The 26,812-nt window shown below is 49.4% G+C and overlaps 2 protein-coding genes across 7 annotated transcripts in view; one reads left to right on the forward strand and one right to left on the reverse strand.

Annotated features, from left to right (window-relative positions):
- Nucleotides 1-2,056, forward strand: part of ATP1B4 (ATPase Na+/K+ transporting family member beta 4) — a 31,967-nt gene extending 29,911 nt beyond the window's left edge. For all 4 annotated transcript variants that reach the window (XM_053274016.1, XM_053274014.1, XM_053274017.1 and 1 more), the window contains one exon: nt 1,371-2,056. In XM_053274016.1, coding sequence (XP_053129991.1) covers nt 1,371-1,529 — 159 coding nt within the window. In that variant the 3' untranslated portion in view covers nt 1,530-2,056. The remainder of the gene's footprint in view (nt 1-1,370) is intronic.
- A 799-nt stretch (nt 2,057-2,855) lies between these two features.
- LAMP2 (lysosomal associated membrane protein 2) lies at nt 2,856-25,382 on the reverse strand. Of its 3 annotated transcripts, none has more exons than XM_053274010.1 (9): nt 25,219-25,382; nt 20,130-20,248; nt 18,908-19,118; nt 16,633-16,794; nt 15,018-15,322; nt 13,572-13,694; nt 12,451-12,517; nt 12,057-12,224; nt 2,856-3,374 (listed from the first exon to the last, which is right to left on the reverse strand). In XM_053274010.1, exons 1-9 carry the CDS (start codon nt 25,307-25,309, stop codon nt 3,235-3,237), a joined length of 1,386 nt encoding a protein of 461 aa, XP_053129985.1. In that variant the 5' UTR covers nt 25,310-25,382; the 3' UTR covers nt 2,856-3,234. The 3 variants fall into 3 exon arrangements, with proteins under 3 accessions (XP_053129985.1, XP_053129983.1, XP_053129984.1); XM_053274008.1 differs by lacking the exon at nt 2,856-3,374 and adding an exon at nt 4,595-6,675; XM_053274009.1 differs by lacking the exon at nt 2,856-3,374 and adding an exon at nt 9,381-11,386.
- Nucleotides 25,383-26,812: the final 1,430 nt, after the last annotated feature.

The raw sequence follows: 26,812 nt of genomic DNA on the forward strand, positions 1-26,812 counted from the left end.
TGAAAAGGCCCTCTCCCTTGTAGCCACCCGCCTCACCTCATTTGGCAGGGGCGCTTGGAGGAGGGCCTCCGAAGATGATCCTAAGGTCCAGGTTGGGCCATATGGGGCAAGGCGCTTTCTCAGGTAACCCAGCCCAAAGCCGTTTAGGGCTTTAAAGGTCAAAACCTGTTGGCGATGCAGGGAGTGAAGTGTGCAATCCTGACTGCCCCAGCTTGTGAATGGATCCAGAGAATGGAACGTAGGGTCTGGTTCCCACATGCATGCTTCCTACTGGAGTTCTCATTATCCAGAAGGAGTTGGTGGACTCTTGAGGTGTACCTCTTTAAAACACAGGTGAGAAAACCACATTTGTGTAATGCTGCCCCTAAACAACCCAATGCCACTGAATCAGAAGCTTAGGATAGTACAGAGTGAGTTGGGCAGCACCATTTCCCTGGTATGCTTGTTCTTTTGAGTGGCAGGGAGGTTTTTAAAAACAAAAATGGGGAGAATTAAAAAAAAACCCAGCATTTCCCACCTGTAATCCAAAGCCTTGCAGTCGAGTCTAAATGCAAATCTAAATCTAAAAGCAAATCATTGCTTTTGGGAGGATCTCACGGTCTGTCTGTCCTCCACATGTGTCCACTACCTCAGTCAAGCAGAGCTGGTCTTGTGGCAGCAAGCACGAATTGTCCCCTTTGCTAAGCAGGGCCTGCCCTGGTTTGCATTTGAAGGGGAGACTCCATGTGAGCACTGCAAAGATATTCCCCTGAGGGGATGGGGCTGCTCTAGGAAGAGCACCTGCCTGCTTGCATGCATAAGGTTCCAAGTTCCGTCTCTGGCGTCTCCAAGATAGGGCTGGGAGAGACTCCTGCCTGCAACCTTGGAGAAGCCGCTGCCAGTCTGTGTAGTGCAGGCCTGCTCAACTTTGCCCCTCCCTGCTGTTTTTGGACTACAACTCTCATAATCCCCAGCCACAGTGGCCAATAGCCAGGAATTATGGGATTTGTAGGCCAACGTCTGCAGGAGGGCCAAAGCTAAGCAGCCCTGGTGTAGACAATCCTGAGAGAGATGGACCAAAATGTTTCTATCTAAGTGGCAAGCATAAATGTGTGAATGGGAGTCTCCCTGGCCCCCCCAAAGCCTTGCCCCCTACCCTGCTGCTTGATGGCGGGTTGTGGCCTGAACACTTTCAAGATTGCCAGCAAGCCCTCTGATGGCCCTGGACAATTGCCTAGTGGCACCAATCCTGATGGCAGCTCTGGTGTGAACCAGCGCATAAAGACCTGCTTCCATTAGCTTCCATTCCCTTCATTTTAGTCTCTTAATCCTCTGCAGAACGAGTCTGCAGTCAGCCCTTCCGACATCTCCTTCTTGCTTCATTTCCCCAGGTCAACTACTCTTCTCCACTGGTAGCGGTTCGCTTTTCAAACGTGAAGAGAGACCACGTCTTGTCCATTCAATGCCAACTGAACGGAGAGGGCATCGTCAACGACCACCAAAGTGACAAGTTTTTGGGGCGAATCATCTTCAAGCTGAAAGTCAGCTGAGCACGGGAGACGTCCTTGCTCCCCTCCTTTCTATCTGAATTGATTTCTCTCCCTCTCTCTCCCCACTTGTGGAAAAATGGCCGTGAACAAACACGCCCCAGGAGAAGGCATAGCTGTTTTAGGGGAACCCCTTTGGTTTTTCCCAAAAGCACACAAATAAAAGAAATAGGAATAGCTCGTAAGAGAGAAACTGTAGAGCAAGGCATCGATGCTTGAGGGTTCATCCTGCCACCAAACACACAAGCCATGTAAGGGAGTGTCGTTTTTCTCTGAAATACACATGCGAGAGTTCAGTTGGAATGTTCACTTTCGTATCAAAAAGAGTGGCATTTGGTATGAAACCAGCACATTTGCCAGGAAACCGGTTTTTATTTTCTCCTCTTCTTTTGTTGTTCTCAGAGGCCGGAGTTCATTTTCCAAAGCCCAAGGGAACCAGACAATAATCCTAATGCGTTGCGTAGGCCGGCTACTCCTTTAGACCTGGGCAAGGGATTCTAGGGGGGATATAAAGACCGTGTGATCATCTTGCCGCTGGATTGTTATTTTCTGTGTGGGGAATGACAAGACAGCTACCCAGGCTCGAAGGGAAGTTCTGGATCTCTCCTGGCCAGGTAGATCAGAGAGAACTTAATTAAGCCCTATTGACACAGCAGGCTAGCTAGCCCCTGGGAGACAAATTAGACACGGGCTGATATACTGTGCAATGTAACGTGTGCGCAGTTGGGCAAGAGCATTGTTGCACTGAAGGCAAGACTTGTGTTTGTATGTATTTGCATTTCTATCCAGCTCTTCCTCCAAGGAACCCAGAGCGGTGTATGTAGATGGTTTATGTTTATCTTCACAACAACCCTCTCAGGCCGAGAGAGAAGTGGTTGGCCCAGAGTCACCCAGTGAGTTTCACGACTTAACTGGGATTTGAACTTGCATCTCCCTGACTCTAGTCCAACCCTCTAATCATTACACCATGTCATGATTCCCAGGGAGAGGTGGGTTTGTGGGAGCAAGTATGAATTGTCCTTTTCGCTAAGCAGAATCTGCCCTGGTTTGCTCAGCATTCAGCCTGAGCGCAAGCGAGAGGTTCCCGATCTGGTTCCCGGTTGCTTTTCAGGCTCATTTCCAGGTGCTGGCGAGGACACCCAAACCGTCTGGGTCCAGTACATCTAAGATCGTGTTGGCTGACATGTTGTGAAAGGGTCCACAAGTGTTTTCTTACATTGTTATATCCCGCTCTTCCTTCAAGGAGCTCAGGGTGGCACATCAGTTCCCCCCACTCCCTCCTTTATCCCCACAACAATCTTGTGACGGAGCCAAGCTCTCCCCCAGTGAGTGAGCTTCATGGCAGAATGGGGATGCGATTGTGGGACTCTGCGCTAATCGCTTCTCTCTCAGCCTAACCTACCTCACAGGGTCGTTGTGGGGCTAAACATAACCACGTACACCACTTTAGGCTTCCTCGGAGGAGAGAGTGGGATATACACGTAAAAATAAATAAATAAATCAAGATGTTTCTTCCCCAAAAAACATTCACCTGCCCCGCAGCAAAGGGTGGCTTTCATCCAAGCTGGAACAACGGAGATTTCACCCCATTTGTTTTGTCTGTTTGTTTTTACTGTTAGAAAAACCATGAACTCAAAAGCATCTGTTAAGGGGCCGGGGGGAAGAACCGAACGGAAGCATAAAAGCAGCAGGGGTAGCACAGAGAGGGTTATACAGATTGATAGCCTGACTGATTTTTCCGCCTTCCAATCAGATAAAAAATAAAGATAGCAATGATGAGAAGACCCAGCACCACGCCCACGACAATAGGAAGCACATAGAGGAGGTCAGAACCGCTACAGTCTTCAGCTGTTGAAAGAAAGATAAAAAAAGAGAGAGAGAGCAAGGAAGTTAGCGGAGGCAACAAGCATTCGAGGACAAGCTAACAAAAGCAGAGATTTCTCCTTGCCAAGTTCATCTTACTCTGTTTTATGCTTCCATTTGGCAGCCACGTTGGAACTTTGCTCTCCCGCAGAGTGGCTGTTGAGGGACTACCGTAGACCAGTGGTGGAGCATCTGCTTGGCACGCAGAAGGTCCCAGGTTCACTCCCTGGCAGCAGCTCCAGGTAGGGGTGAGAGAGACTCCTGCCTGAATCCTTGGAGAGCCGCTGCCAGTCAGTGAAGACAGTACTGAGCCAGATGGACCAAGGGTCTGACTCTGTATGGCAGCTTATGTCCCACTGCCTCTGCTCATGGGGTGGAGAACAAGAGGTGTCTTCATGGGTTGTCAATAGCCAATTGCCTGGAGGGAGCAAAAGTCTCCATGTAACTGGGCAGGGAAACCTTGCTGAAATTCTTTCTTTTAAGGCCATCATCAACAAATAGCCAGCGTTGTTCCGTGGGGGCAAGAAGGCTCGTGCAAATGTATAGAGGCTGCTAAATTCTGTTCATTTCCAGGCACGACCCTTTTAACCCTTCCCACGCCAAGTTAACCCAAGCTGCGTCAGATAAATAAAAGCCACCTTTTGCAACCTGCCTCAAAGAAACACAACCATTTTAAGATCTCAGCCTCAGCCTGGTGAGGAGGGGGGGGCGGGGAAGAACCAGGCCACTCGGAAAGTACACCAGCAGTTCCTAGAAACTGGGAATGTTTCTGCAGCCCTCGCCACGGCCGAGACGGGAGGACCAGAGCTGCTTGAATTTCATCTGGGTGCAAGTTGCCAGGCTGCCGTCTGTCACCCTGATGGTCCCCCTCAAGGACAAAGAGGCCAAGGCATGCCATGCTCTGTGCCCAGTTAACCTTTGGCCTTCCCGGGAAATCTGCTGAGCTACCACATAGTTGATACTGACACTTCGCATAGTACAAGGCTGGGGTTTCCGAAGCGGGTCAAGGAAGATTCTCACAGAGGCACGTGGGAGCAGCAGCACAGCCTCGCCACAAGGGCTTCCAAGCCGTGCAAAGAAGTGCAAGACATTTCATTGATTGCATCTTCAAATTTCTGAGCAGAGACCCCCAGCAAGCTGGCCGGCATCCAGTGCATTGCAGTATCCTCACAGGCATTTTTGTTACAGGAATTCGATACACCAGGTTGTGTCCTACTGTTTATTTTCATAAACACATATCGTACAGAAAAAGGCCCCCAAGGCACATTCACCTCACAGAACTGAGGGTCTCTTTCAGAAACAGTGATCCAAGCAGTTGAGTAAAAGTTTACATTTCTACCCTGGTTTTCTGCCCTCCCTCCAGGGGCTCTTAAGGCAGTTTTGCGGTAGCCAAGGTGAAGCGTCTATAAATCCAGAGGACAGAAACCACACATGTGATTGTATGCACACACACATCAGTATTACTGAAGACAGAGCACTTGTAGTGGTTCAAACTTTAGAACAAACTGAAAATATCCTAGCCACATAATGCCAGGGAGTACAAAATTCCACTTCAGAGGTTCAGGCTAATAACAAAAAGGTTGACAGTGTAATCTTACGCCTGTTCACTCGGAAACAAGTCCCACTGTGTTCTGTGGGGCTAAATCCCAAGTGAGCACAGGATCGCACCCTGAAGATGACTTTAGTTACACATTTAGAAAAATGGATAAAATCAACTGGCACAGAGGAAGGAAACACTCCCAGCCTTGATGTGTTTAAATGGCTGATGCCCAGTAATATGTAATATTTAACCCTCCGTCCCATCCCCTGCCCTCAAATCAGGGGCAAAGACTCTGCACATGGGGTACAGGCAACATTTCTGCAGAAGATGGAGTGAGCTGACGTGATCCCAGTTTCCTGCCTGTGTGAATAAAGCCTAAGAGCACTCCATCAGCTCCCAAAATTAGTTCTAGAGTTTTATGCATCGGATCCACATCTGATCACAACCCGCTTTTGCGGCTTGCAAAAGAAACCAAATTTCCCCCTGTGAGTATGCAGTCCCTCTGGAGTGGATTTCCCCTCTCCCTTTCCCTAATTCCACGTAATACAAACCACAGTTCACATATGCCAGCTTCCCTCGTACCCACGGCTAGCAGACTCACTTCAAAACACAGTTTTAAGCTCTTGTTTCTGAGAAAGCCACAGTATGCATTTGTGTACAACACCTGCTCACAAGGGCTGCATCCCAATTTGCCAAGATCGTTTTTTGGGATGCCTGCATTAATTGTGCAGGAGAAGGAGCACATCTGAGGTGGCCTGTACCCTCATGGTATTTTGCTACTACAGCACGGGTCGCCAACCTGTGCTCCAGATGGTGCTGCACTACAACTCCCATCATCCACAGCCACAATGAACTGGGGCTGGGGATGGTGGCAGTGGTACATCAGTAACATCTGGAGAGGCACAGGTTGGCAACCCCTTCACTACAGCAACCCATTTCTGAAAAAGAAGAAGGCATATATTTGGCTTAGCTAGCTGCAATTCAAAACAAACCAAACTTCTGAGTAGTCCGTTATATATACACAAATATTTTTTCTCCGTGAATCGGCATAAATAGCACAATACTTGGCAGCTGTATAGCACAAGTGTTTAAAGGCACTTCACACGTATGATCTTGATGTCATTATTTTTGACTCTGGGCCACTCATGGATCTCTCAGCCTAACCTACCTCACAGGGTTGTTGCGAGGATAAACATAACCATGTACAAAGCTCCGAGCTCCTCGGAGGGAAAAGCGGGATATCAATGTAAAACCATCATCTTGTGGTTGAGGATGATGGAAGTTGTAACCCAGCACCCAAGATTGGGAGAGTCTGGCCTAGCAGGTACCATATTTCCCCGAATCAAGGACAACAGCCTTAAAAAGGCAGAGGTTAAATACAGGTTATACCTGCATATACCCAAAAGGAACAGGACTCTAAATTTAAGACGACCTCCAATTTCTAATACCAAAAAACTTGGCGGGGGTGGAGTCTTGGATTCAGGTGAATATAGCACACCACCTCTTTTTAAACACACGTGCAAAAAACACAACACACTACAGATGCAAACTGCTGCTCGGTGGGTTAAAGCCGGAAGCCTTCAGCCCGCACTGCCTCCCACGTTTAAAACTGTTCGTAGCCAGCACCGCGACGCTTTTTACGGCCCACAAAATAAGCCATGAGAACCAGAGTCACCAGCCCCGCCAGGGCTACTGCCATCATAAGGGGCACAAAGAAGTTGTCCATCTCCGGGCTGCAGTCTTCAGCTAGATGGAGAAGAAGGGCGACAGGAAAGTTACATAGGCGAACTGACCTCAAAACAGCAAAGCAGGGTTTGAGAGTCGTCCGGTTAAGCCCAAGAACGCAAGGCCCTTGACTGAGGAACAGGGATTCCCATCCCTGTGGGACTGCAGGTGTGGCTGAACTACGACTCCCATCACCCCCAACTATAAGTTGTTGCAGTAAAGGGTGATGGGAGTTGTAGTTCAGCAACAGCTGGAGTCCCCACAGGTTGGGAATCCCTGACACAGAAGCATATTGTTTCTAGAAGTACCCTCTATGGAAGCAGTTACTCATTCAACGACTGCCTGTGTTTCAAATACTTGCAGCCTAATTCTTGAATTGGGACTTCTCCACTTTCAATGGCACTTGAAGACGAGCTTGGGCACCTTGTTAGATCTCAGCCTGAGGGCATTTTGAAAGGGGGCGGATATGCATCCTCCACATCTTGACTGCTACAGTTTGAGTCAGATAGGAAAAGGGGGTATCCAGTCCTGCCGATACCCTACGGTACACTGGTTGGCCATGTCAGCCATCAGTTGTCTCGTACAATGATTTTTCCATTAAGCTTTCTCAAAGACCTCTTTAATGCATAAATAAAAACATAAAACAGGCAGCCTGTTTTATTTACGCATTAAAGAGGTCTTTGGGAAAGCTTGTGGAGTTTGGAAGATGCGCATCTCATCGTCATTCTACTTTTCTGTTGACGCCAGACACGAGTGTTGTTCAGTGGGTGATCCACTTTAAGATCTCCATGAGAACTGGAAAGAAAGGCTGGGTCCCCAGTTGCGATCAAGGTGGCCAACCCAAGAATCTCCAGCTGCTGTTGACCGTTTGTGGCTGAGGAGGAAGAGAGTCGTAGTCTAACCATAGGAGAGCCCTAGGTTGGTCAGCCTGGATGCAGATACTGCAATTCTCAGGGCTCCTGAAGGAGCGAACTTACAACTGGGTTACAGCCATCCACTTTGCTTCTAAGTAGCTCCCACCTCTTGGACAATACTAAGTGTGGCACCACAGCGAATAGCATTAGGAAGCAGCAAGTAGGCCCTGTTATGCCCGACACTAGCACAGTACCTTTGGCACCACACTGCAGTCCGTTTTCACAAGGGCAAGCCTCTGGCTGACAACATGATGATTGCAACCGCCAAGTCTGGCTATGCAAGTAGCTGGAAAGGTTTAAACATAAGAACAGCCCTGCTGGATCAGGCCAGGCCTATCTAGTGTCCTGCATCCTGTTTCACACAGTGGTCCACCAGATGCCTCTGAGAAGCCCACAGGCAAGAGCTGAGGACATGCCCTCTCTTCTGCTGTTGCTCCTCTGGTATTGAGAGGCATCCTGCCTCTGAGGTTGAAGGAGGCCTATAGCCACCAAACTAGTAGCCATTGGTTGATCTGTCCTCCATGAATTTGTCTTTATTATTATTACTATTACTACATTTTATATCCCACTCTTCCTCCAAGGAGCCCAGAGTGCTGTACTACATACTTGAGTTTCTCTTTCACAACAACCCTGTGAAGTAGGCTAGGCTGAGAGAGAAGTGACTGGCCCAGAGTCACCCAGCAAGTCTCATGGCTGAATGGGGATTTGAACTCGGGTCTCCCCGGTCCTAGTCCAGCACTCTAACCACTACACCACGATGGCTCTCATCTCTTTTAAAGCCATCCAAGCTAGTAGCCATTGCATCCCATGGCAGATAATTCCACAGATACTTTGATGATCCTAAATTTTCTGGCCTTCAGTTTTATGACATGACTCCTGTACCTAGTGTTGTGAGGGGGAGAAAAATTTCTCTGTTCATTCTTTACACCATAATTTTATACACCTCTCCCATGTCTCTCTGTAGTCACCTCTTTCCCAAACTAAGAAGCCCTAGCGGCTGTAGCCTTGCCTCATAAGGAAGGTGCTCCAGGCCCCTGAACATCTTGGTTGCATTCTTCAGGAACTTTTCCAGTTCTACAATGTAGAACTCATCACCTTAAGAGATGGTGACCAGCACTGTACACAGTACTCCAAATGTGGCTGTACCATAGATGTGAATAAGGGCATTATAATTTTATAAGTTAGGAGCAAGAATTTGCTCTGGAAGAAGAGCAACAGCAGGAGAAAGGACATGCCCTCACCTCTTGCCTGTGGGCTCCCCAGAGGCATCTGGTAGGCCACTGGGGAAACAGGATGCACCCCAGCTGGGCTGTTCTTACGAGATTGGCACCAGGCTGGATTAAGCCCTCAAATACTCCTTTGCGCATGCTTTGGTAGCATTTCAGCTCCAGGAAAGTGCCTGTGTGATGGTGTAGCATATCTCAAGAGTGTGTTTAGGTGGTTTTATTGGGCCTATATTTTATTTCCCCACCAACTTTGGAGAGATTTATTAGTAGGGTCACAATTCTAGGCTACTTGTATTAGGCACCCAAACTGAAATGTTGAGAGGGAAGAGGGTACACTTGTTTATAAAGGCTGAAAAATGACAACTGATACTGTGCTTCCTAGAAAATGCCCCGAGCACCTCTACAGGTAGGAGTTCTATGGGAAATATACATGAGTTCCATCAGCAGCTAAGTGTGGAGAGAGTTCCCTGAAAGCAGGACATTTGAAAGCCTTGGCTTCCAAACAATGCCGAATCTACCTTCCAGTCTAGAGAAAGGTTGGTGGTACTTGAGGCAAGGATTTCCCAATTAAGCAGGATGACCAAGCTTCCTTATCAACAAGAAGAGTCTTTATTAAAGCATTTTGTGCAATTATGCCCTGATAGAGAAAAATAAATACAAGTAGAGCGCAGCTTCAACAGGTTAAAGAATACATTGGTGATGTTCAGGTGTGCCTACGCAAGTCAGTTAATGTCTAAAACTGCTACACAGGTTGAGATACAGATGCTTACGGAAGATTTTCACACCACAATGAAGATGAACACGGCTTGTGTAAGCTGGAGCTGACCACAATTTCCACTATGGCTTATGCGCAAAGACAAATTACGACACCAAATACAGGAAACTGCCACACGTTGCACACAGTCAAACAACCAGGCCAAGGAGAGGGTTTCTGAAGTGATTTATCCACAAGCCAATTTCTCAGAGACATGCAGGCAGAAATGCTGTGATCATCTTGTGCCATTTTCACTCTTCGCATGAGCAGCCACAGAATTATGCTTGTGCCAAGCAGTGGCAAAGTCACGCCTTTAGTTAAGGAGAAGCCCATTCTTACTAGTTGAAGTTCGGGCATTAAAAAACTCAGGGGTGTTTTTTTGGTTTGAAGAGGCAAATTTTTCAGGGCTGTAGATACAGCAGGAATTGAGATCTCCTGTTCACTCTTACCAAAATCCTCTTGTGTTTACATTAGGGTTGTACAAAGAAAGCTTGCTTAATCTCTCAGAAGAGATGCCCATTCTTCCAGGCCAGGAATTCTTAAGCTTGCGTTCCCAGATGTTAGACTACAACTGTCGTCATCATCCATTTGGGCTGGGTTGTGTGGGGGGGATGATGCGGATTGTAGAGTCCCAACATCATCTGGGAACCCAAGCTCAAAAATCCCTGGCCTAAGCAGTTCCCCACATGCAAGGCAACATCAATTTTGATTTCACCCCAACAGTGACAAGCACAGGGACTTAACAGCAACACACTCCCTATTGCAGAGTGGCTCGGTGAGAACCCTCCACCCAGCCAAACTGCTGAACACTTTCCGGAGATCGGTCACCAAGGATCGCATTTTCAAACACGCACAGCTGCATATTCAAGTACAGGCACACTTTTTGAAATAGCCAACGCTCAATCATTTTGTTTAGCACACAGTCCGCATAACAGATCAAACAGCTACCACCAATGCTAGCTTTGACTGAGGGCCTTGATCAGGAGCCTCTGAAGGTTAAGGACACTTCAGTGTTTGCAAGTTCTCACTCCCTTTTAAACACCAGCCCAGAAGCGTCAGTGAAAGGTTCTGTAGGGGAGGGCAAGTTCCCCCCGAAGATTAAGATCTGCAGTTTTCTGTATCACCAGGATAAATTTAGGACCCACCCGCCGCAGAATTTCTACTGCGATGGAGCCCATCAAGGGAGGCTTGTGCACATGCTGGCCTGTATTAACCAGGTTTGCTTGTGTTGGATCTGCTAACAAGAGATTAATTGTTCAATGCCATGAGTACCCCAGCAGGTGTTTCGGATTCCAGAGTATAGTTGCCTAGGCAGCTCTTCTATTGCAAACTAAGGAATGTACAAGCCAGCAAGCATCAATCCCCGGTTTTCCTGGTTGCTCTCATCCCCTGAAATGAGTCAAACTCACTCAACTCCCTTTTGGGGCTAATTTCGACACATGCCATGTATACAGAGCACGCTGCAAGGTTTGCCAGGCCCATGAGCGAGTTCCCAGACATTTCGCGAAGCCCTTTTCCACTGGGTCCAGAAGAGGTATGGTCTTGATCATGCTCTCAGGAGGGTGGGATGGGGAAGAGGAGGAGACGCCCCCACGTTTTTAGTTAGGAGTTTAGGTGGCTGGTTTCCAGTGGGAAGCTTGCGCTCTCTTGATCACAACCGGGGGGGGGAGGGGGCGGGAAGGAACAGTCGTGTCAGGTTTACAGGGTTTGATATCCAGCATGGGTCTTCCTTCTGCCAATTATGTAAGCAACCACTATAATGACAATCAAGCTTGCCAGGGCAGCGCCAACTACCACTGGGATAAGGATGGGGTCGTCATCCAGCAAGCACTCTTGTGCTGTGAGAAAGGTAGCAGAGGAGAGAGAGAAAAAGGTGTTTGCCAAGATCAAATGTAAGAGGCTTTGCCTTTAAGCAGGGCTGCTCAACTCCAGCCCTCCAGCTGTTTTTGGACTACAGCTCCCATTACCCCCTGCTACAGGGGCCACTAGTCAAATTATGGCAGTGATAGTCCAGCACTTGCAGGAGGGCTGGTGTTTTGCAGCCCTGCCTTTAGGCAGTTATCACAATTACAAGCCTGGACATTCTAGGACAATTATCTGCACAATTTTTCAGGCAGGGGCCACTTTGACAAAAGATCCTTCAAATGCAAGAACCACTTCCCACTGTGCTGACCTCCACATAGTGCTGATCTTTCTGCAGTGTTGGGGGCTCTTTAAGAGACACAGAGCCCTGGTGAGGTCTACTGCCTACTTGGAACGTGTGCATGCGACAGTATTCCTTACCCTATAGAGATCTGCAGGGAAAGCCCTGGGAAAGACTACACTTCCCAAGCCCTGGGAAAGACTACACTGTCTTGACAGATGTGGCTCAGTTTGTGGGCTCCGATCACTTGAGGCAAGGAAGTCGATGGTCTGCAAGTTTGTGTCTACTTAAGTTCAAAGGCTCCAGGGCTGTCTCTAGGGTGTGTGTGTTGGCGCACATGCATGCACTCACATGCTCATTCTTACCTGTGGAGAAGTCGTTGTCTTTGACAAGGAACGGCTGCATCCTCACATTAAAGGTGTTTATTGAGTAGGCTTCAGTCACTGAGAGTGTCTGGTGTTTCGCACACATGTACGAACTGCCCAAGGAGGTCTCCCAGTAGTTGAGACTGTTTGCCGAGGAATGCAGTGTCTCTGAAGAGAAACAAGAGGCACATGAAGCTGGCACCCATTTCTAAGAGCAGGAGCAGCGCCCTTGACCTTTCTATGAGCTCTGCAGCCAGGAAAGGCATACAATGAGCAAACTGGCCCCTTCTCTAGAAATTCAACTTTGGCTCAACCAGAGAAGAAGCTCAACAAGTCATTTGCTAGTGACCGAATAAGCAGAAGCCCATTGGCTGGCTTGCGGGCGGGGTCTTACCATTTGATGACTGAATGACGGTGATATTCAACTCTTTCAAGTAGTATCTTTCCAAGCTTGTGTTGGGCTGTTGGAGAGAAGGACCCACCCAGTTTAAGAGTTACAGACAAGGGACGGAAATACTTTTTAGTTCAACTCAAGTCTGCTTGGAGGCCCAAGACCCGGGCTGCCCAGATTCAGCCCTCTACTTGGTGGGCTACAGAACCCATCAACCCCAGAGCCCACTGGGGCAGAGGATGATGGGTCAACAGCAAGAGCTGGAGAGACAGTCACACCCTGCTCAAGACCAATAAGGTGGCAGTCTGTGCTGCCCCTATGGTGCTTCTTCCCACCCTGCACCCCACACACTCACTGGGAGATGAAATGGCTGCATTTTGAAGGAGGGCCACCTAATGGCGCAGCGGGGAAATGTCTTGACTAGCAAGCCAGAGGTTGCTGGTTCAAATCCCAACCGGCGTGTTTCCCAGAATGTGGGAAACTCCTATATTGGGCAGCAGTGATATAGGAAGGTGCTCTGAGTACCACTTGCAGGGGAGTAACAGCAGGAGAGAAGGCATGCCCTTAACTCCTGCCTGTGGCTTCCAGCGGCATCTGGTGGGCCACTGTGTGAAACAGGATGTTGGGACTAGAGGGGCCTTGGGCCGGATCCAGCAGCACTTTTCTTATGCTAGAAGGCATCATCTCCAACTGCGTGGGAGGCGGCCATGGTAAACCCCTCCTGGATTCACACAAAGACAACCACAGGGCTCTGTGGGTGCCAGGAGTTGACACCAACTCGACGGCACAACTTTACCTTCACCTCTCCATTGGTTTGCCAAGCCAAGAACAAAATCCAGCAAGACCTTGACGTTAAAAGGGAGGCCACGGACAAGCATTCATGCAAGACCTGAGCAGGGCAAAGCCAACCTTTCTCCAGCACAAGCACATAGCTACATCATTTTAAGTTGCCCCACGCACAGAGAGCAGCAGGGTAAGTGCCTAGAAGAGGCTTCAGTGTTAGGCAAAGACAGAATATGCACGATCAGCCGTGCATGCACAGCTCTTGCAGGGATGAGCAGTCGTGCTGTAGCACCAAAGGGGAACGCAATCCTGTCAGAGGCAGGAGATGCCGCACTACTCACAACAACAAAGACAAAGTCCAGCAGGATGCTGTTGCTGTCGTTCAGCCGGAGGACGGCCTCTGCTGAGCCGCAGGTACCAGTGGCCACCGTGGTGTTGGGGTTGATGTTCATGATCAGAGGGACCTGCCAATGAAGAGCATCCAACGTCAGCCCTCAGTACTTCCACCAGCTTGCAGGCAATTCCACAGCCCCCAACAGGACTAAGGGCTTTTCAGACAAGATGGCGTCTCAATGGCGACTAGTCTGAGGGCCAGGGTTCCCTCCCACAGGGATTCCCAGAGGTGGTTGTCTACAACTCCCAGAATCCCCAGCTGCAATGGCTTTTGCTTGGGGATTCTGGGAGTTGTAGTCAACCTCTGGGAATCCCTGTTGGAGGGAGCACTGCTGAGGGAGAAGGAGAGGAGAGATGGTCTGGTGGTAGCAAGCATGACTTGTCCCCTTAGCTAAGCAAGGTCTGCCCTGGTTGCACATGAATCGGAGACTAGAAGTGTGACCTCAGGGGATGGAGCCGCTCTGGGAAGAGCATCTAGGTCCCAAGTTCCCTCCCTGGCAGCATCTCCAAGAGAGGGCTGAGAGAGATTCCTGCCTGCAACCTTGGAGAAGCCGCTGCCAGTCTATATAGACAATACTGAGCTAGATGGACCAAGGGTCTGACTCAGTAGATGGCAGCTTCCTATGAGGGCTATTGGGCACCTCCAGCCTCAGAGACAAGATGCCTCTGAATACCAGCTGCAGGGGAACAGCAGCAGCAGGAAAATGGGTATTCCCTCAGTTCTTGACTGTGGGCTTCTCAGAGGCGTCTGGTGGGCCACTGTGGGAAACAGGATACTGGAGTAGATAGGCCTTGGGCCTGATCCAGCAGGGCTCCAACCACCACAGGTAGAACTCACTCCCACTGGCCAGCACTGCCTAGGCTGGGTTCGCCAACCCAGGCCCCCAGATGTTGCTAGACGACAACTCCCATCACGGCCAACCCCTTGACTGAGGCACCATTTCAGTTTATTCCCCGAACCCCTTCAGTTCTAAGGAATGGAAGACAAACTGGTCCGGGTGGTCAAGCCGAGGCATTCCAGCTGTTGCAGCCGAGGATGATGGGAGCTGTAGTCCAGGAGCTGGACAGCAGCCTCAGGTGGGTCACTACCCAAGGCAATCCCAGTTGAGCACCGAGTCTCAGGAGCGTGGGCGCCCTCCACAGGAGAGAGAAGCAACAGCAAACACAGCCCGAGGAAGACCAGAATGGCCCCAAGACCGTGGACCCGAGTGCGAGACTTTACGAATGAGCATACCCCAAAGTGCTGCTCTATACCTTTCACCAAGCAGGGTTCAGACCACCCAAAACCAGCACCCGCACAGTCCAGCGAGACCCCCCCACGCCCTTGTTCCAAGTGATACGGAACACTGGCACCCCACCTACACCCACGGGACGACGCAGGAGTGGATCGAGACCTTGGCTTGCGAGATGTTCAGCTGCAGCCCCATGCTGGCCAGGAGGCAGATCGCGGAGCCGTTTCTGATGGTGTAGTTCCCTGTGACCGGCTGCTCTTCCGGCGGGACGGTGGGGTGAGGCGTGGGCGCCCGAGTTGTGCGGGCAGTGGTGGTGGCAACCGTTGTAATGGTCGTCGTCGTCGTCGTCGGAGGAGGAGTTGTAGTCGTCGGAGGAGGAGTCGTAGTTGTGGTGGTCGTGGTCGTAGTTGTTGTCGTTGGAGGAGTTGTCGCTGTTGTTGGAGGGTTATCTTGATCACAGCGAGTATCTGAGAAAGGGCACACACATGCAAGCTCAACACGTTTTGGACGTGAACTAAGCAACTATTCTGCAGACGTGGACATTCGAGATTAGGAACAGAGGAAGCGGCCATATACTGAGTCAGACCCTTGGTCCATCTAGCTCAGTATTGTCTACACAGACTGGCAGCGGCTTCTCCAAGGTTGCAGGCAGGAATCTCTCTCAGCCCTATCTTGGAGATGCTGTCAGGGAGGTAACTTGGAACCTTCTGCTCTTCCCAGAGCAGCCCCATCCCCTGAGGGGAAGATCTTATAGTGCTCACATGTGGTCTCCCATTCAAAAGCAACCAAGTTGGACCCTGCTTAGCTAAGGGACAAGTCATGCTTGCTACCACAAGACCAGCTCTCCTCCTAGCTCACGTAGTTGGTGTGTACCTAGTTCTGTGCACACCTGGTTGGTGTGCATAGAACGGAGACAGCTAGCATATGAACACAGGAAGCTGCTTCTGGCAGAGTCAGACTTTGGTCTGGCTAGCTCCATGTTTTCTGCACAGACTGGTAGCAGCTCTCTAGGGGGTTCACAAAGACGCCAGGGATCGAACATGCGGTCTGTCTCTGAGCTACAATCTCATTTCCCTCCCCCCGGCACAAAGGCCAGCTGCCAACTTTAACCACAGAGATGCTGAAATAGTGCCAAGGACACCACCTGAGTGTTTCAGTCTGGCCACCGCCACAGTTAAATGTACTAAGAGGAAATGGTTCTAGCCGAAGATGAGATTGATCGCCGCCACAAGCTTTGATGGCTGGGCGTGGTGCTGGAGTCAGATCTCTGGTATCAAGTGCATGCTGACCAGATTAGAAAGCAGCCCTCATTACAATTCTTTACTACTAGAGAAGAACCAAGCATGGACCTGCAATGATATGATATGTTGCAGTGTATTCCTGGTGTGCATCTTAACTGTGCATGGTGAAATTTAGACCCTCAGAAGCAGAAGGGGCTGCAATTGTCTTGAGGGGCGATCCTTCACGCCGCGAAGTTCCTTGCTCTAAGCCCTCTTTCCCCCTCTCCTTGCCACGGAGTCCCATTAGCTCCGCCTACCTGGTTGTCTGTTAACTGCCCTCTGAGTCCATGAACATTCTGCTCCATGGAGTTACATTGGGGCTCGCTTTTTCGCCCCCTCTCGGTTTCATAAAAAGCTGAAGCCAGCCTAGGCATCCCAAAGTTGCCCTGCTGGTACCTCCCTCTTGCCTGCAGCTCCTCCGATTAGGCATCCAAAAGGCTCGCCGCCTCTCCAACTTTTGGCAACCGCTATATGGGTGCTTGCCCAGGACTACTCACTCTTTAGACTTAAGGAGCCATTCCACACAAAAGCCTGCAGTGTGACATTCCAGAAGTCTTGTGTGACATTGTCAACTTCAACAGTGTCGAGGTGGTTACAGCTGTAGACTGTATTTAACGCAATGGGATTCAGGGGATAGCTGGCAGAGGCAGTAATAAGTCCTGCAAAGGAAACCAACGTTCAACTTAAGGCCAGGAAAAAGAGTTCCAGACAACATGTATACTACTTTGGGAGAGTTTAACCGATAGCCCTGAAACCAAGCAGAAGAATGAAGGATCACGCCTCCCTTACCTGACACACAGAAGAGGCATGGTGACATTTGCAGGTTTAATGCCCTAGGAACTGAAGGGGATGGGACAGCTCGGACCTCCCGAGGAAGGGCTTTCTACAACTTGGGGGCCACTACAGAGAAGGCCCCTTTCTGTATGTTCGCCAACCAGAGCTCTGAAGGAACTGGCCCAGGAGTAGCATCTCAGCCACAGATCTCAACAGGCAGGTCAGAACTGTAGGGGATTCTCAGGTCTTCCTTCCACTAGTTGCCTGTCTGCATGCCAGAACACTCTCGGCAGCTCTCTGCCACTCCTCACTTTAAACAAGGGGGCTTTATGCTCGAGAGAAGCAGGATCTGATACCTGCAAGACTTGCTACCTGTTCTGCACGCAGTGGAACTCTCTGCCACAAGATGTGGTGACAGCCAACAACCTGGATCCAAGTCCTGCTGGATCAGGCCCAAGGAGGCCCATCTAATCCAGCATCCTGTTCCGCACAGTGGCCCACCAGATGCCCCAGGGAAGCCCACAGGCAGGAGTTGAGGGCATGCCCTCCCTCCTGCTGTTACTCCCTTGCAACTTGTACTCAGAAGCATCCTGCCATTGAGGCTGGAGGTGGCCTATAGCCCTCCGACTAGTAGCCATTGATAGACCTCTCCTCCATAAAGTTACTCAAACCCCTCTTCAAGCCATCCAAACTAGTAGCCAACACCACATCTTGTGGCAGAGAATTCCACAAGTCGATTATGCACTGTGTGAAAAAGTACCTTCGTTTGCTGGTCCTAAATTTCCTGGCAATCAGTTTCATGGGATGACCCTTGGTTCTAGTATGTGAGAGGGAGAAGAATTCTTCTCTATCCACTTTCTCTACACCGTGCATGATTTTATAGACCTGTATCATGACTCCCTGCAGTCATCTTTTTTCTAAACTAAGAAGTTTAGAAAAGCCCTTTTAAAAGCTGTCAGAGATGGAAAGGCTCTTATTTTTGTAGGGAAGCACATTCCAAAGCCTCGGGGCGGCAACGGAGGAAGCCTGACCCCCAGTAGCCACTGGACGAGCTGCTGGCAACTGCAGAAGGACCTCCCTAAATGTTCTCAATAGGTGGTAGGGCTCATAATGGAGAAGGCTTCTCTTAAATACCCTGGGCCTAATCGATCTAGGGCTTTGTAAGTTATAACCAGCACTTTGCATTTTGCCCAGGAGGAAACTACCAGATACCCAGCTTGACTTCATCAAGCCAATATCTGACTCAGTATATTTAGCTCAGCGTTATCTCCACCAACTGGCAGCAGCTTCTCCACGGTCTCAGGTCTTTCCCAGCCCTACCTGGAGATGCTGCTTACCCCCTTCATTTCCTCTTCTGTACTTTCTACCTTGCTTGGCTTCTGAGATTTAAGTGGAAGCACTTTCTGGAAGGCTTGGAACTCAAGCCGTCATTTCTAGGTCAGTCCAATTATCTCTCATTCTGCCCAGGATCAGAGCAAACACGCCCCAAACAGATCAAGGTAAGACCATCTGTGCCTTTGCGGCCGAATGAATTTAAGCTCGCATGAATCCCAGGAAACACCCTGCAGGATCAAGGCTGCAAGACCACCGGAGCTGCATCTGCAGGAGCCTCACGATTCTATGTGAGCACAAGAACTGCAGTCTTGGGACCTGAGATCTGGCTTTCCGAAAGCCTCCCCACTTTTTTTAATTTAAAGAGTCAAGTTCCTAGCCCTTAAGCTTGCAAAAGGCATGCTGTTAGTATACTAGGAACACTTGCTAACATCTCTGAAAGTGGAGGGGTTGCTCAAGAGTCAGCAGGCGGGGCAGGGCTTCACGATGACTAGCCAAACCTGAATGATGCAAGAGAGGTGATGCAAGCCTGAAGAAGTGAGACAGACTAGCATTCAGACTCGCCTCAATTTTAGCTTTTAAAAGAGTGATCTTAGCCAGCAACGAGGGGAAGCAGACAGCGGTGGGAACAGATACAGCAGGGCAACCTGGCACCTCGCTCTTTACCTTTCCTCTTTGCGTCTGGAAAGAATTCATTGTCGTTGGTATTGTAGGTGAAAGAGATGCTTCCTTGGTAGAAGTCTTCCGTTTTGGAGAACTGGATCGTCCACGAATGGCCTTCCCCAAACTGTATGGCGAGCACGGGGCCCGAGGTCTCATTGCCACAACTGCTTCCTGCGTACTCCAAGTCTTCGGGGAACTCAAAAATACTATCTCTCTGAAAGATTGAGGGAAGAGAGAGAGCGCCATTAGCCGCCTCAAGCGCCAACATAAACCCACCCTCCTCTCCTTCAGAGAGAATACTGCAACATGCTGGACTTGGGCTTCCCAAGAGAGTTCTGACCTCGCACCAGTATCCTAGGAGCAGCTTGGCCCAACAAGCCAGGGAGCACCAATGGATGGGGCTCAGGACACTCTTCTCCCCGACCCTGTGGGAGAGCCCTGCTGCCGACAGACCGGCCACTCTTCAGGCAGAGCTCTGCCATGGACTGTGCAGCTCCGCCTGACAACGGCCAGCCGACAGGCAGCATGGCTCGCCCACAGGGGCCGGCGGGGGGTGGGGGGACACATGAGACGCAACCTCCTTCGGCGCCCCTGCCCCAGGCTCATGAGGACAAGCTGCTATGGCAGGGTTCACGTTTCCCCAGCTCTGCATCCTTTTAAACTGAACCCGACTGACTGCATTGTTTGCTAGTCTGATTTCAAGACGACGTACAATCCTCTGCTGTTTTCTACTGTATCAAGGAGGACTACCCATAACCAGCAAGCAGGCATAAGAACAGCCCTGCTGGATCAGGCCCAAGGAGGCCCATCTAGCCCAGCATCCTGTTTCCCACAGTGGCCCACCAGATGCCCTCTGAGAAGCCCACAGGCAAGAGGAATGTGCAGGTCCTCTCTCTTGCTGTTGCTGCCCTGCAACTGGTATTGAGAGGCACTGAGCCTCTGAGGCTGGAGGTGGCCTATAGCCACCAGACCAGTAGCCACGAACAGACCTGACCTCCACGAACCTCTGGCCATACTGACAGAATAGTTAAATTTCAGCTCGGACATAGAAAACCTCCTTTTACTGAGTCTCAACACTAGTCCCTCCACGGAGTTTTAAGTGTTATCCTAATGGTATTTAGCCTTCAATTTCTTATCAAAAGACTATACACAACATTCGAAATTCTAAAAGAAACACTCCAGATTATGAAAGCTTGCACAGCAGAAGAAACAGAGCAACACTTACATATTCATTTGTATTTGATTCATACGTCACCGAGAAGTTCGTCATCCATTTTGCAAAGAGACATGTCATGTTCGATTCATCTTTCACTTCTACATCCACAGCATGGGTCTGGAAGACAGCTAGAGAAATAGGGTCTCATAAGCACATACTACAACCCCTTCTGACTAGGAGAATGAAGAATAGTTCATTGTTTAAAGACAGCAGTGCTTCTATTCTGCATTTAAGCTACAATTATGCAATCAGAAGGTCAACCACAAGTATATCTTTCTATCTCATCTTGATCGTATCAAATCTGATCTCTAAAAGAGTTCCCATCTGGCCAAATCCCACTTTGACTCTTTCCCCAGCTACAAGTTTTTTTTAGTTATGTGAACTTTTAAGCATCGAATCCATTCACCACAGATGGAGCCCGTTGAGTATGTCAGATCTGTTGGCCAAGTTAGGGCTGGAGATTTACATTCCTCAGCCTTGGAAAGGTACTAAAAGCGAGAGATGCACCAGCTGTTCAGAAGAGGCCACTCGGACGCCACCGAGCTCCACAAAGGCTTCCCGCACACAGCTGTCTCTAAACCACACGTTTTTACTTCGGGTAGGAAGCGAGAAATGAAACCCAACGTTCACTTTTAATTCGGAGAAACCACATCCAGAGTCACTTGCTTGCAAGTGCTGAAAAAGGTGAGCTGTTAATGCATTTGCAGGGGGATGAAACCTTTGTACTGTTTCCATCTCTTCGGGGAAGCATTTGCACAAGTCCACTGCAGGAGAGGAGCTTGTTTGGAAGCGACTTTGCTTCTAGCTTGCCAACGCTTATCTCAAGATCTGGACGGGCGTTTTAAATAGCCCTCTGACAAATATTGGTCCATCACTGAGCACATGTTTTGAGTTAGGAGTACAGGAAGCAGACCAGTGTTTGACTCAGTATATTTAACTCAGCGTTATCTCCACCAACTGGCAGCAGCTTCTCCACGGTCTCAGGTCTTTCCCAGCCCTACCTGGAGATGCTGCCAGGGGTTGAACCTAGGACCTTCTGTATGCAAAACCAATGCTCTACTGGGGCCTGAGTGATGGCTAGGTTGCAAGCGTTCCTTGTAGGAAAAGCCTTGTCTTCCCTACAGAGTTGGTGGACATCTGAAGCTACCTTGACCTGTATCAGAACATTGGACCATCTAACCCAGTCGAATCTCCTCTGACTGCCTTTTCCTCAGGGACTCCCCTGCTACCCAGGAATTTTAACTTGAAAGATCAGATCATTATTATTATTGATTCGATTTCTATACCACTCTTCCAAAAATGGCTCAGGGTGGTTTACACAGAGAAATAATACATAAATAAGATGGATCCCTGTCCCCAAAGGGCTGACCATCTAAAAAGAAACATAAGTTAGACACCAGCAACGGTCACTGGAGGTCCTGTGCTAGGGGTGGATAGGGCCAGTTACTCTCCCCCTGCTCAATAAAAGAGAATCGCCATGTTAAAAGGTGCCTCTTTGCCAAGTTAGCAGATAGGCACTGTTTAGCCTCTTCTTCTCTAGGAACTGGTCTAAGCCTCTTTTAAGGCCATCCAAGCTAGTGGCCATGGCCGTGTCCCGTGGCACAGAACTCCACTGAACACTACTGCGCAGTGGCCAAGCTAATCGGACAGAATCGAGGAGGCTGAAAATTAAAGTCTAGGAAAAACACAGCCGCCTCCTCATCGTCTGGGAAGCGGGCAAGGGGCACAAATCAACCCTGCTAGCTGCCCCTTTGGGGCGAGCATTTACCTCTGCCTAGTAGAATTGGCACAAGAGTGGAAATGGAAGTGATGAGGCTCTCCTCTGGTTGTGAGGCGCTCCGCTAAAGTACTAGCCCCTCTTTACAACCCGCCCCCACCTTTCCGCCATGCGTGCTGACGCTGTATCAGTCCCCCAACAGAAGCTGGATTTAGTCAGCCGCCCATGAGCGCATGGTGGTGTTGCAACCGGAACCGGGAAACACAAACACAATGAACGAACAATATATTTTTGTGATTGGTTGTTGGCTTCTGGTAGATGATTTACTGTATTTGTTTTTTTGGATAGGCTCAGCCTCCAAGCCTCCGAGGACGCTTTGCCACTGGTGCTGCGTGGAAAGGTACTCCCTTCTGTCTTCAATGTCCTGCTAGTTTTTTTTAATGTTGCAAGGGGGTGAAACACTTCTCTCGGCCCATTCTGTTTACACCATGCAAACTTTTCTAGAACTGCATTTATTCTGAACGAAGCCGCCACAAATGCCACAGTCTTACTTTGTAATGGAGGTACTCTAGCCCCCCTGATCATTTTGATTGTCCTTTTCTGCACCTTTGCTGGCCCTATAACCACCTTGGATATTAAAGCAATGGCTTCTGCCCTCTCATTAATGCAGGCAGACCCTTTTGTGGTAGAAGTTTATCCAAACGTACTTAAGGGCAGGCCGGCTCAACCAGCCCTCCTGCAGATGCTGGCCTACAACTCCCATCATCCCTGGCTACTCTGTCTGGGGATTATGGGAGTTGTGGTCTAAAAACAGCTGGGGGGCCTAAGTTGAGCAGGTCTGACGTAAAGGGTGTGCCTGACCAGGTTACCACACTTCTAACCTTATTAAGTTGATGGCATCAGAGATATGCAACTGGGAACACATTAATCGTTAACTATGGAGTTAAACAATGAGTGTCTCAGCCCCAATTGAAAAAAGGACTTCTTCAGAGCAGGAGGAGGACTCGAAGACCAAGGGTGTGCAGCTAGGTTCCTCAGAAAAATTCTTGAAAGCCACATGCATGGCGTCTTGAGAAGTTCTTCCCCCAAGATACTTTTTGGAAGTTGTGCGGTTGAAATCCAGCCACCACAAGCCACACGGAGTAACAGCTAGGACTTAACCAGACATAGGGTAATTCAGGCTTTGACAAGTTATGTGGATCTAGGAGCTAGCCCCGAAATTTAGGAGCAAGACAACGGACACTTGACAAAGTTACCAGACAGTGACAGACATTGTGGAGGGTAAGGGTAAATGGGTTTCTCTTTTATGCCTTTTTACAAGGAATATCCTTAGAAGAGAAACGGGGCTGCCTGAAGCACACACAGATTTTATTGAACAACTCTGTCTCTGAATATCCTGATGCAGGTTAAATTTCTAGGGACCATGGCTCCCCGACACCTGGGATAACATACAATGAAATCATGCATGCTTACTCAGAAGTAAGCCCCACTATGCCCAATGGGGCTTTTTCCTTGGTAAGTGCTTTTAGGACTGCAGTCTTAGGCATTTCCTTCCAACATCTTACCCTAGGGAAGAAATTGACCGAAATGGGTGCTCTGCTTCCAGAAATCGAACCACCCATAGGAATTGCTAATGGAGGGCAACCACTGAGAAGGACTCAGAGTGTGTTTTTAAAACATGATATAAACGTGTTTCCAGTCTTCCATTGCTTACAAGTCAACCTACTGGGTGTTCAGTTGTGCAGTAGGATCCTATTATTATTATTATTATTATTATTATTATTCACATTTCATATTCTGTTCTTCCTCCAAGGAGCCGAGAGCGGTGTACTACATACTTAGGTTTCTCTTCACAACATCCCTGTGAAGTAGGTTAGGCTGAGAGAGAAGTGACTGGCCCAGAGTCACCCAGCTAGTTTCATGGCTGCATGGGGATTTGAACTCGGGTCTTCCCGGTCCTAGTCCAGCACTCTAACCACTACACCACGCTGGATCCTAGGCATGGCTATCCAGAAGCAAGTTCAGCAAAGCTTTCTCCCAAGTGTGAGTGCTCAGAACTACAGTGTGCATTTAAATGCTTTGGAGTTTGTTCACTGGCATTTTGTTTTAACTAACGCTGTCACTTTTTCTGTTTTTGCTTTGTTGTGAACCACCCAGAGACATAAGTTTCGGGTGGTATAAAAACAAACAAAGAAAAAACAAACAAACAAACTTGATTCCTTGTTCATCACCTTGTCTGCCTGAAGAAAAACAGTCTGTGAGTGGGTTATGTGTAGGAAAGCTTTTGGATGTGAAGGCTCACCACTGAAACCAGTTGGGGAACACGACTTGGCAAAGAAAAATTAGGCATCTGAAGTCTGACCAACAATGGTCTCTCTAGTTTTCCCCCGATCTCGGTGCAAAATGAGTTCTGTTCTGGGCGGCAGTATCAAGGCAGTGTGTGCACACCTGCATTCAGGGTGGGGTCTTCCCGATTCAACCTGAGCAGGATCTGAATTGAACTGAACAGACATCCAAGTATGTGTGAGCATGCACATGTACTGCACACCTTAGAGGAACGTGTACATACATGCCTTAGAGGAAACAGTGCTGGCCAACCCAGAATACCTCTCCCTACTTTCAAGGCTGCCTAATGGAGTATCTCCTCTCCCGCCACCAGCACTTCTACAAACTAGAACATAATTTATTCTAAGTTGGGATTAAAGGCCTAGTCCACCTTGGACACATACATTCTGGTGCCCGAGTGCAAGGTACACTCTCCCCACCCAATTTTACATGCTCCTTCCAGCAAAGCAAGCCTCTCGACTGGAACAGAGGACAGCTGGGGACCCCTGGAGACGGGCAAGGCCAAGTCACAGGACTCACGCCAAGGTCCAGCAGCAAGCAGCTGCTTCCAGAGAGTTATGCTGCGAGTCCTGCATCACGCAGCGGGGAAGCCACGCCAGATACAGAGAGCATGACTGCTCAAGGGGACACCCGCTGGAAAGGGAAGTCAACCAGCAATTCACAACCAGTAACTTCAGGATGCAAAACTCACAGAGCCCCCCCACCCCTCTGCAGATGGGCAATGCCTTTGCATCACAGGGGCCGAGGAAACGGCCTCCAGACCACCGGCCCATCGAGGCTAGCACAAGAACTCTCCCGGATTCCAAGCAGGATTCTTTTCCAGCCTTATTTGGAGATACTGCCAGGGACTGAAGCCGGGACCTTCTGCATGCAGAACAGATGCTCTGCCGCTGAACTACAGCCCCTTCGCCAAAGCATTAAGAACGCCAGAAGCTGCCTCCTACCGAGCCCAGCCTTCGGTCCCTCTGGCTCAGCATTTCCTACACGGACTGGCAGCAGCGCCAAGCTCGCTCGCTCGCTCGCTCGCTTACTCACCCGAGCCGTCGAGCAGCAGCAGGACGAAGAAGAAGAGCCCGCAGAAGAGCGGGCCCAGGAGGCGGCCGGCAGCCGAGCAGCGCGTCTTCATGGCGGGCAGAAGCGAGCAGAGCCGACCGCGCCGGCCGGACCGAGAAGCGCGGAGAAGGCGAGGCGAGGGGGTGGGAACAGCTGGCTGCCGCGGCGCCGGAGCCAGTCATATGAGGAGGCGGGCCGAGGGGGCGGAGCGGCTGCACGACGCCCAGCCAATCACAGAGGCGATCTTCTCCCCCGGCGTAGAGTTTGTGTTCACCGGCGGAGGAGTCGCCAGGACCCGCCGCGGGAGGGTGAACCTGGGTGCAAGCGAGCGGCACACGCCTCTCTCTCTCTCTGCATCCGAGTGAGACGGAGATTATACGTGTCTGGATCGATAGGAAGAAGAAGGCTCTAGATAGAGGGATATAAAGGACGATATCCCGATAGATGGGTATACAGTATCTATCTATCTATCTATCTGTATGTGTATATATATGTATGTGTATATATATATATGTGAGTGTGCATCACACATACACATTATATCCATGCATATAGGTAGGTAGGTACCCTGATAGATGGAAATGTATAACTATATCCCGATAGATAGGAACATATGAAGCTGTGTTCTACTGTCTCCTAAATCAGACCATTGATATGTATGTATGTGTCTTTGTGTATGTGTGCATTTGTGTATGTGTATATCTATATGTATATATCTCTATATATCCCAATAGATGGATATAGATATTTTCTCTCTCTCCTGAACACACACAGCAGACTGCAGTATACCTATGTATACAGACAGAAAGATCTTTATACATCTATGTATACATCTCACAAATACGACTGTCTATATACACAGAGCCGATCTTTCCCTGGACTTCGGAGCTGAGGTCCAGGTCCACCACCACAGCCCCTGGGGCCCCCAAAATCCTTTTTAGTCTGTCCAGCATGGTGTGGTCGCCTGGTGGAGCATGATGATGCTTAATTTGCCAAAGGCCTTTAGGGCCGAGCTCCAAAATTACCTTGGTGCACCTCTGTATATACATACACAAATATCCATCTCACGTATATGCCTTGATGAGTGTGTATCGGTCTGCCTGTTCCCTCTACATCCCCACACCCTTTGAGCTATCGGGACCCAACTTGGCACAGTGACTTCCTAGGACCCTACGAGTAACATCAGGTCCCTGGGAGCCCTGACATCCACCTTGCACAGACAGGCAGGGCGGCTATACAATAGGTATAGCCACAAAACAGAGATGGAGGCAAGGACAAAGAGAAACTTGCACCATAAGCCCGAGCAATGCTGGGTACTTAAAACTAGATAAATATCTATGTGTATAATGCTATTTGGGCCTCACTCACTCACTGATTCCCAGACCAAACCATGAAAGATATAAACATTTGTGGCTAGAGTGCTGGACTAGGACCGGGGAGACCCGAGTTCAAGTCCCCATTCAGCCATGAAACTAGCTGGGTGACTCTGGGCCAGTCACTTCTCTCTCAGCCTAACCTACCTCACAGGGTTGTTGTGAAAGAGAAACCCAAGTATGTAGTACACCGCTCTGGGCTC

The sequence above is a fragment of the Hemicordylus capensis genome, chromosome 11 (assembly GCF_027244095.1).
Source record: "Hemicordylus capensis ecotype Gifberg chromosome 11, rHemCap1.1.pri, whole genome shotgun sequence".
Lineage (NCBI taxonomy): Eukaryota > Metazoa > Chordata > Lepidosauria > Squamata > Cordylidae > Hemicordylus > Hemicordylus capensis.

Bases quoted from the DNA above. Each gene is read 5' to 3' on its own strand.
- LAMP2 (XM_053274008.1), bottom strand. From the start codon at position 25,309: ATGAAGACGCGCTGCTCGGCTGCCGGCCGCCTCCTGGGCCCGCTCTTC. The intron at 19,119-20,129 runs GTAAGTGTTGCT...TCAATCTTTCAG, and splicing joins AATCAAATACAAATGAATAT to AGAGATAGTATTTTTGAGTT. The intron at 6,676-12,056 runs GTAAGAATGAGC...TTCTCCATCTAG, and splicing joins AGACAACGACTTCTCCACAG to CTGAAGACTGCAGCCCGGAG.